At 48.7% G+C, this 10,011-nt stretch overlaps 1 protein-coding gene and 1 non-coding gene across 3 annotated transcripts; one reads left to right on the top strand and one right to left on the bottom strand.

The window, feature by feature from the left end:
- Positions 1-4,105: 4,105 nt before the first annotated feature.
- Positions 4,106-8,455, top strand: LOC136543269 (superoxide dismutase [Cu-Zn] 4A). Of its 2 annotated transcripts, none has more exons than XM_066535761.1 (8): positions 4,106-4,261; positions 5,501-5,588; positions 5,682-5,783; positions 5,889-5,984; positions 6,177-6,208; positions 6,290-6,365; positions 8,069-8,122; positions 8,223-8,455. In XM_066535761.1, exons 2-8 carry the CDS (start codon positions 5,513-5,515, stop codon positions 8,243-8,245), a joined length of 459 nt encoding a protein of 152 aa, XP_066391858.1. In that variant the 5' UTR covers positions 4,106-4,261; positions 5,501-5,512; the 3' UTR covers positions 8,246-8,455. The 2 variants fall into 2 exon arrangements, with proteins under 2 accessions (XP_066391858.1, XP_066391863.1); XM_066535766.1 differs by having other exon boundaries at positions 4,255-4,393.
- Positions 8,456-9,166: 711 nt separating this feature from the next.
- Positions 9,167-9,238, bottom strand: TRNAP-UGG (transfer RNA proline (anticodon UGG)). The gene has a single exon. It is a non-coding gene; the product is annotated as a tRNA-Pro (tRNA).
- Between the last annotated feature and the right edge of the window lie 773 nt (positions 9,239-10,011).

The raw sequence follows: 10,011 nt of genomic DNA on the forward strand, positions 1-10,011 counted from the left end.
TGGCTTGGCTCAAAGTGTCCCTCAGGCTCCAGACAACTGACGGGAGTTCGGCGAGCCATTTCTTGCCAAACTTCTTCAACCGGTTGTATATTCTTGGCTTGAGGTCTTATAAGATCATGCCGTTGGCATGTTCTACTTGGCCATTTGTCCTAGGGTGTCCTACGGCCGACCTAGCCACGCGGATGTGTTGGTCATAGCAGAACGTCAGGAACTTGCGACCGATGAATTGTGTTCCATTGTCAGTGATGATGGTGTTTGGAACTCCGAACCTATGGATGATATTAGTGAAGAATAGCACCGCTTGCTCGGATTTAATTTGGTTGATCGGACGAGCCTCGATCTACTTGGAGAACTTATCGATTGCTACCAATAGATGGGTGTAGCCCCTAGGGGCCTTCTGTAGAGGCCCAACCATGTCTAGCCCCCACACGGTGAAGGGCCATGTAATGGGGATGGTCTGGAGGGCTTGAGCCGGTAGATGCATCTGTCGTGCGTAGTATTGGCATCCCTCGTAGGAGCGTACGAGCTTGGTGGCGTCGACAACTGCCGTTGGCCAGTAGAACCCTTGGCGAAAGGCGTTTCTGATGAGCGTCCGAGGCACTACGTGGTGCTCATAGGCTCCTGCGTGCAAGTCCCCAAGTAGGGCTTGGCCTGCCTCGGTAGTGATGCATCATTGGAGGACGCCAGATGGGCTTTGCCTGTACAACTCGCCGTAACTGAGGACGTAAGTCTTGGCTCGATGAGCAAGCTATCGGGCTTCGGTCCTATCTATGGGAAGCTCTCCTCAAATGAGGCAATCAAGGAATGAGACTCGCCAGTCTGTGCCCTGGTTGGCCTCGGGAGGCTCCGTGTTGACTTCCATGACCTCGGGCTCGGTCGAAGAAGTCTCAGCGACAGAGGGGGCCTCGAGCCCTGCAGTGGGCTCGACTGGTGGGTCCTCTTCTGCCGCCGAGGCATAGTTGATGGAGGGCTTGTGGAGATCTCTACGAAGACGTTCGGGGGGACCAGGGCCTACGCCGACGCCATTTTTGCCAGTTCATCCGTGGCCTCGTTGAATTTACACGCGATGTGGTTGAGTTCGAGACCGTCGAACTTGTCTTCAAGGCAGCGTACCAGCTTGCAGTACGCCTCCATCTTGGGGTCATGGTAGTTTGACTCCTTCATCACTTGATCGACAACGAGCTGCGAGTCGCCCCGCACGTCGAGGCACCCTACTCCAAGTTTGATGGCGATCTGCAAGCCATTGACGAGGGCTTCGTACTTGGCTGTGTTGTTGGAGGCTGCGAAGTGGAGCCGAATCATGTAGCGCATGTGCACTCCGAGGGGTGAGATGAAGAGCAGACCCGCGCCTACCTTGGTCTTCATCAGGGACCCATCGAAGTACATGGTCCATCATTCTGCCTGGACTTGAGCAGGTGGCAGTTGGGTGTTGGTCCATTCAGCCACGAAATCGGCCAAGACCTGAGATTTGATTGCTTTCTGAGGCGCAAAAGATAGGGCTTCCCCATGAGTTCGACGGCCCACTTGGCTATCCTACCCGAGGCCTCCCGATTATGGATTATCTCTCCCAGGGGGAAAGATGACACTACGGTCACCGGGTGGGACTCGAAGTAGTGACGCAGCTTGCGTTGAGTCAAGACTACAGCGTGGATCAGTTTCTGGATGTGGGGGTAGCATGTCTTAGTCTCGGAGAGCACTTCGCTGATGAAGTAAACAGGTCATTGGATGGGTAGGGCACACCCCTCTTCCTGCCTCTTGACTACCACGGCCGCGCTGAACACTTGGGTCGTTGCGGCGACGTAGAGTAAGAGGGCTTTGCCTTCGGCTGGTGGTATTAGGACGAGAGGATAGGTGAGCAGTGCCTTGAGCTTGACGAGGGCCTCTTCGGCCTCGGGGGTCCAAGAAAAGCGTTTGGATTTCCTCAAGAGGAGGTACAGAGGCAAGCCTTTTTCGCCTAGGCACGAGATGAAGCGGCTCAGGGCCGCAAGGCATCCCATGACCCTCTGTACTCCCTTGAGGTCTCGGATCGGTCCCATGTTGGTCACGGCCGAAACCTTCTCTGGGTTGGCCTCGATGCCACATTCCGAGACTATGAACCCTAGGAGCATGCCTCGAGGAACCTCGAAGACACACTTCTCGGGGTTGAGCTTGATGCCCTTCTCTCTAAGGCATTTGAAGGCTATCTCTAGGTCATCAACGAGATTGCTGGCCTTCCTAGACTTGACCATGATGTCGTCCACGTAGGCCTCGACGGTTTGCCCTATGTGCTCACCGAAGACCTGGGTCATGCACCGCTGGTATGTGGCCCCTGTGTTTCTAGGCCGAACGGCATAGTCACATAGCAGTACATGCCGAATGGGGTGATGAAGGAAGTCACGAGCTGGTCGGACTCTTTCATCTTGATTTGATGGTAACCGGAATACGCATCAAGGAAGGATAGGATTTCGCATCCCGCAGTGGAGTCAATGATTTGGTTAATTCAAGGTAATGGGAAAGGGACTTTTGGACATGCCTTATTTAGACCGGTGTAGTCTACGCACATTCTCTACTTCCCATTTTTCTTCTTAACTAACATAGGATTAGCTAACCACTCCAGATGGGACACTTCCTTGATGAATCCAGTCGCCAAAAGCTTCTGCACCTCCTCGCCGATGGCCCTACACTTTTCCTCGTCGAATCGGCGTAGGCGCTGCTTCACCGGCCTGGAGCCGGCTCGGATGTCCAAGGTGTGCTCGGCAACCTCCCTCGGTATGCCCGGCATGTCCGAGGGACTCCACGCGAACATATCGGCATTCGCGCGGAGAAAGTCGACGAGCACGACTTCCTATTTGATGTCGAGGGTGGCGCTGATCCTCAGCGCCCGGTCGTCGAGGCAGGTGGGGTCAACCGGGACAAGTTTGACGGCCTCTGCGGGCTCGAAAGTCCCGGCGCGATGCTCTATTCGCGTGGGGATGGAGAGAGAGAGAGAGAGAGGAGGGAGCAGAAGAATCTAGAAGAAGAAGCGGGAGCCGTAGTATATATTTGGTTCTTCGGATTCGAACGAGAAGCGGGAGAAGCAGAGGATAAGGGGGAGAAGCCAACCAGAAGCACCAGAATCGGTTGTCGTCGAGAATCCGCTTCAAGCGATCTGGGCCGTCGAACGCGAGATCGAACGGCCAAGGGAATTTGGAGGGACGTGGATAGGGCTTCTGTGCAGGAGCTATCACATTTTGTAGTTTTAAAATTTTCAGACATCGAGAGGCAACACTTTTTTTACACTGGTTTTGGCCCGATCCAGAGGTAAATTTAGTGGCCTCACCGTCCATCCAAACAACATTTTGAAATATGGGCCATAAAAATATATGGTCTTGCAAATCGGATACTTGGAGGATATATATCGGAGCCGTATCGATGGCGTATCCGATACACGATACGGTCCCTCATTGAACTACGTAGGCTACAACTTCTGATAAAGTTTAGACTTTCAGCATATTGGCATAAATATAGCGTAACAATAATGAATTAAATTGATGCTCCTAAGAAACAACACTATGATACTATTTATTTGGTAAGTTGTGTCATACTTGTGTTCATATTATATGCCAACTTTGAAAAATGTAATACAAACAACGCATCAGTAGTAGTTTAATAGCATCAGGACAGTCCTAACTTATAAACTATGATATAGTTTATATACTTATCAAATCATGTAGATACTACATGTAAATACCATACTTCTAGCGGATGGTTTCTTTTTTTTTTTGGGGGGGTCAAACCACATGTCTCCTCTCTCCTATAATCTATCTAGCATATCTTTTCATATCTTGGTTTTCGTGTAGATTAGTTTTTATTTATAAAAAATCATTTCCTTCTCTTCCTCTCTCTCTATTTCGGTGACACATCACCATTTTATTTAGTTTGTACCTAGCTAATACTATAGAAACCATTCTAGTTTTTGGATTGAGACTACCATCGCAATTACATACAAATTAAAGAAACTGAAAGAAAGACATTAGGAAAACATAATCTTATAAGACCCTATTTAGTTTCTACGGACGCTCCTAAACTTCCTGTGACACTACCTGCTGGTCGTTGCGGAATAGGAGCCACGCAACTTGACTGCTCTGTTCGGCTGCGCCTACAAATCCAGCACACGCGCGCGTCCTCCTCATCCTCCCCGCAAACCCCCAAGTCCCCAACTACACCCCAGTCTCGGGAGAGAACCTTCCAGAAGCGCAAGACTCCAAGGCCGTCGCCTTCCTCGCCGCGGGGGTCGCCTGAGGTATGCTACCTACCAAAACCCTCTCACGGATTCCTGGGGTTTCGATCGCCTCAACTCTGCTCTTGTCGCTTCGTATAACCTGGTCTCCGAATACCCCGGAGTAGCTGCGGTTGGTTGGATCTCAGATCGGTGGTGCGGTTCCACTTCTATTTTGTTTTCCCCTTTCCGCCTCCTTCGTTAGCTTCCGATTGATCGTCGAGCTTAGTTAGATCTTACATCATATCAATCCCATCTAGGCGTCACAAGTAGTGGGACTCGATTTGCTTCGTTCCACCGGATTAAACACTTTGGGAGCGCTAGATACGTGTCATGTTAGTCCCCTTGTTCAGTCTTGTTGCTTGTTCTGGGATGGATGGTCGTGTGTATATTACCTACTTGGAGTACTTTATGCTACTCGTGGTGGACTGGTGGTGTCTCATGTTGGTACGTAGACTGTTGTGGAAGTGTTAGCTGTAGACTTTTTTTTTTCTGTTGTTTTTAGCTTTGATGATGAACCGGATCACCACTGCACCTTCAGTTTTACCCCTGACCAAGAATACCTGATGAAAGAATGATATTTTCAAAGGTCATACTGGTATCGCTATTTGTGCCAAGAAAAAGCGTGGCTGAATCATGCAGTTTAACTTCTAGAAGTTCAGATGTCATAGGCTCATAGCATCATGATTTCTGCCTGTTGAGATTAGCTATTTGGAGCACGTTTGATCAGATAGGTTTAGGTACCCATATCCTGTTATGGTTTGTCAGGGGATGTGTAGGATGACTGGACTAGCAAGGTGTGACCAGTCGAAATCACCTCTACCTCCATGATTAATTTTTTGAAGTTCTGTTTTGAGAAAGAGTTGTGTGTATTATTTGTACCCAATTGTGTGTGGTGTGATTCTCCTAGGGTTGTTCTTCATGGGTGAAAGGTCATACATTTTTTTCTTTTTGGTTATCTTGAATAAGTGTACAGGTCTGTGTGGTCTGTAGTATGTGGAAAAATGGAAACAGCCACTTGCAACATAGTGATAGCGTCTCATATTTCCTCTTGGTTCACTTTTGATGTCTTGATGATGTCACAAATGAAGGCATAGCTCATGTATTTTGTTTAAAATATTCCATCTTCCACTTACGATGAGATTATGTAGATGATCTAGGGGTTAACATCTAATATGTACTGACATATCTCACTGCTTGCTTGTAGTTTGTGCTACTTTTACCCGTACTGAAATGCCCTGTTACTTGTGGAGTTGTTTGCAGATCACATAAACAATGGTGAAGGCTGTTGCTGTGCTTGGTAGCAGTGAGGGTGTCAAGGGCACCATCTTCTTCACCCAAGAGGGAGATGGTAAGCTATTACATATTCTTTGATCTAGTATTTTATATCCAATTGAATTGTTGTCTTCGCCTTGTTGACTCTGCCCGTTGGATCTATTGTTAGGCCCTACCACTGTCACCGGGAGTGTCTCTGGCCTCAAACCTGGCCTCCATGGGTTCCATGTGCATGCACTTGGTGACACCACCAATGGCTGCATTTCAACTGGTATTTATGCTTCTTTTACTTTGGCTTGCTTATGTGATCAGGATGTGTGCTAAGTTATCGACCATTGAACTTTATACTTGTTGGTGAACTTGTTTCATAATTAAGGACCACACTACAATCCTGCGAGCAAGGAGCATGGAGCACCAGAAGATGAGAACCGCCATGCCGGTGATCTTGGAAATGTGACAGCTGTAGCAGATGGTAATGATCTCTGCCCTTCCTTTCATGATCTGTTTTACATACCATGTAGTAGCTGGTCGGTGGTCGCTAGTACTTGGGCTAAGGAAGCTGTGTTACTTCTGTGATCCTTTAGCCATAGTCCATAATTCCATTCACATGCTGTGTATATGATAATGTACTTTCTTGTCACTGAGTTTGTTTCTCTGCTGTCAGGTGTTGCTAACATCAATGTTACCGACAGCCAGGTAATCAGACACTTGGTGGACCCTTATGATTCCTATGTCACCCTAGCCTTCTCCTTAACACTGCTAATGATTTTTTTTCAGATCCCACTGACTGGGCCCAACTCAATCATTGGCAGAGCTGTTGTTGTTCACGCTGATCCTGATGATCTTGGAAAGGGTAATGATGTTATTTACTGTCCACACTTGTGCCTTTTGTGTGTTGAATGTGGTGCTTTTCCTCTGTTTTGAGCTAAGTTTTTCACAATGGTTCTAAGTTCAGATAGTCCTATAATCACTATATATACCTGTTTATGGATCACGTGAATAAATCCTTGCGAGAGTGTCTCTAATTATATCTCATTATTAAATGGCAGAGAGAGAAATTTGGCAAGGCTATGTGTCGGTGTTTCGGATCACCGGCTAGTAAATTTCTAGTGTGCGCGTCTGGCCCAGATGGTGTGCTCGGAGGACACATGGACTATACTGGTTCGGGCAGAACGTCCCTACGTCCAGTCTGCTGCTGCTTGTGTTACCGGCACTGTCTGTAGTAGGGGTTACAAACGGACGAGAGAGTGAGAAGGTCCCAAATCTCTGGTGAAAAGATCGAACGGAGTTGAGTCTTGTTGAGCTCGTTCAGCCGTGTGCTCGTGCCTCTCTCTCTCATGGGGCGTCCTGCTTCCCCTTTTATCGGTGAAGGGGAAGGCGCAGGTTACAGAGAGAGAGAAAGAGAGAGAAAAGGAGAAAAGCGAGGGAGAAGAAGGCCTCCAGGGTCGCGGCGTCCTTCATCTCCTTTATATGGGTCCCGCCGGCCCTGTAGATGATGACGGTGACGGCTCCACGTCGCGGCCCTGTTCACCACTGGTGCCATGCCTCAACTGGTCGTGGCGTTCCATCCCATCCCGGCGGGTGGCGTGGTCAACAGGTACTCCTGTCAGAAGCCGTACGGGGATTAGACAGCACAGCACTGGCACGCCCGACACTGTTGGCGACGTGAGCCCCCAGGTATGGTCTGTCGTGGCCACGGGTCACGTCGAGACGTGCCCGCTTCCCTCCCAGTGTCAGAAGTTTGACCCTGGGTCGTACACTTAGACCCGTAGTGGCTGGAGGCGGTATAGATCCCCGTTGGGCGAGACGGAACCCGCGCCCGAGGGTTCTGGCGAGATGGAGCCCGCACCCTCGGGGTCGGGCGAGACGGAGCCCGCGCCCGAGGGGTCTGGCGAGACGGAGCCCGTGCCCGAGGGGTCGGGCGAGACGGAGCCCGCGCTCGACGGGTCTAGCGAGAAGGGGCCCACGCCCTCGGGGTCGGACGAGACGGAGCCTGCACCCTCGGGGTCGTGCGAGACCTTAAATACGTCTTGGACCATCCGGGCGAATGAACGTTCGCGTTCGTGGCCGTTAACTTCCTTCCTCCGGGTATCCCTAATATCGATACCCGACACTATGCTTAAACTGTCCCATAATTCCGTTAAAAAAATCCAGTTTTTTATGCCATTTTTAAGTCATGATAAAGGATATTTGAACTTTAAATAAGCTGAACTAGGTTAGTGTCTTACAATTGAGTCATCCATTTGGCTATCCTTTGATCTGCTGATCTGAATTCTTTCGTAAGAACTTTGGCTTTGCACAATGCCATCTTTAATCTTGTTTAGGTTATGAATATAATACTTGTAAAAGCTTGTTTATGTTATGGTGGATGTCACTGATCAATCCGCATTTGTCTATTTAAACACCTTGTTTGTGCACTTTGCCAGATTTTGTTGCCTTGTCCTTAGTTTTCAAACTGAAGTCTGTAATATTAGGTTCTATTCAGAGCCATTCTCCTAAATGGCTCATCTCAGATAGTAAGCTTAACAAATGTTTGTTTTCTGTTTGTACATTCAGGTGGGCACGAGCTCAGCAAGAGCACTGGAAACGCTGGTGGCCGTGTTGCTTGTGGTACGATCACCCATTTCCCAGCCCCATTCCCTTATGCCAGATTAGCTTCCTGTTCTTTCACACACACTGGATTTCTGATCGCATTATATTATCACTCCAGGGATCATTGGACTCCAGGGCTGAAAATGATCGCCGGACTTCGGGCGCCTGCCTGAGAGTGTCTTCTGCCGTCGCCAACAGACCAGCCTGAACATTCCGAGACCTCGTGAAATAAGAGCACCTGATCAATGATCAGTGTATTTGTCATTAAGCACTTGTAGAAACCGATGAACTAAACTGTGTTGGACTATGCTGGATCGCCTGAGTATGTGTTACATGTCGGTTTTGAGAACATCCTATCGTTTCGATGTGCTTTTGTGGAACGTGTTGTTGCAATCAATGGTGGCGACTTGGTTTTGATATGCAGTCAGCAGCAGCAGCAGCAGCAGCTCGTGATTGCTGCTGAGTGCTGACTTGCTGTTGAAATACGCTGGCTGCATCGCCTGTCTTCAGTGGAGATGGTCCGCGCCAGCGACGGCACATCCGTGCCCACGGTTGCTTTGCTTTTGCTTCCACTGTCGGCTAGATGAAAACGACGGTTGCAGCGGCGGTGTAGGCCCTGTTTGTTTCGGATTAAAATCGGATTCTCGGTTGGCCTGCGATAGAGCATTTGGCAGGTGGTGGACAAAATCACATGGTTTTCTATCCGACGAACAGGGCCATAGGTGTTGCCGTTGCCGCGGTGGTCGGTAGTGGTGATCTCGGGATGCCGATGGTGCGGATATGCCACAGTGAATCTGGTAAGGGACGGGAGCGGAATCGATCAGACGAAGGGCGGCATTGCACCGGAGTGAACCAAGATCCGTCGTGGTACAGAAATAAAGAAGGAAAGAACGAAGTGCCGTTCCGATAGGGAACAGAAGAAAAAAAAAGTAGGAGAAGGATAAAAAAGAACGAAGTGCCGTTCCGATAGGGAACAGAAGAAAAAAAAAGGAGAAGGATAAAAAAGAACGAAGTGCCGTTCCGATAGGGAACAGAAGAAGAAAAAAAGGAGAAGGATAAAAAGGGGCATTCCGAGAATCGAACTCGGGACCTCTCGCACCCAAAGCGAGAATCATACCACTAGACCAAATGCCCTGCTTGCTTAAGGAGGACGGATTAAAATATTCTTATTAGAATACAATCCCTTTAGCATCCTCCATTGGTTGAGCATGCAATGTCGACAATTTTTTTTGTAACTCATGTCAACGTTAGGGGTTGAGTTATTTCTGTCTGATCAAAGGCCGGTTCAGAATAGGTTTAGATCAGGCAAAAGAAAATACTAAGAGGTTGTTTAGGTTCCTCGCCTTCATGTGCCACGCCACATATATGGTGGCCACAACAGTTTTGGCCCCTGCTTGGTTGATGACTAAGATGTGGTTGTCACAGCTGCACAAGAGTTAAAGCTTTAGGAATCTCGCCACAGTCTGTGGTGGTGAATTTGGTAGCCACAATCTGCGGCCGCCACACCTTGCGTTGTGGCAAATAAAGGCTGGCATCCAAACAGCCTCTAAGTAAAATCTTGTCTGACTTCAATCCAACTGCACTGGCTCAGATTTTGTATCAATCTTTCTATTTTGGGTTGATTTTTTTTTCAGGTTAGTTCGGATCATGGACCTAAAGATTATGATCCAAGCCTGATCCAACGTACTGACACATCGGGTTAGTCGAGTTGGGTGGCCATGATCAGATGTTCGGCTGATCTTGAACCTGGCTTATCCGTTTTTTTTTTTCATCCGGAACGGTATTTTTCTCTCGCAAAAAATCCCAGCATCTGCAGTGTTTTTCAGCCGGCACAGTAAATTTTTTTTGTCAGCCGAACACAGCCGTAGTACCACCTCCAACCTCGCTCCATTGCAGCAACGCATAGG

This window comes from Miscanthus floridulus, chromosome 1, assembly GCF_019320115.1.
Source record: "Miscanthus floridulus cultivar M001 chromosome 1, ASM1932011v1, whole genome shotgun sequence".
NCBI lineage: Eukaryota > Viridiplantae > Streptophyta > Magnoliopsida > Poales > Poaceae > Miscanthus > Miscanthus floridulus.

Coding starts and splice junctions, on each gene's coding strand:
- LOC136543269 (XM_066535761.1), top strand. CDS start 5,513: ATGGTGAAGGCTGTTGCTGTGCTTGGTAGCAGTGAGGGTGTCAAGGGC. Junction 5,985..6,176: donor TGTGACAGCTGTAGCAGATG/GTAATGATCTCT, acceptor CTCTGCTGTCAG/GTGTTGCTAACATCAATGTT. Junction 8,123..8,222: donor TGGTGGCCGTGTTGCTTGTG/GTACGATCACCC, acceptor TTATCACTCCAG/GGATCATTGGACTCCAGGGC.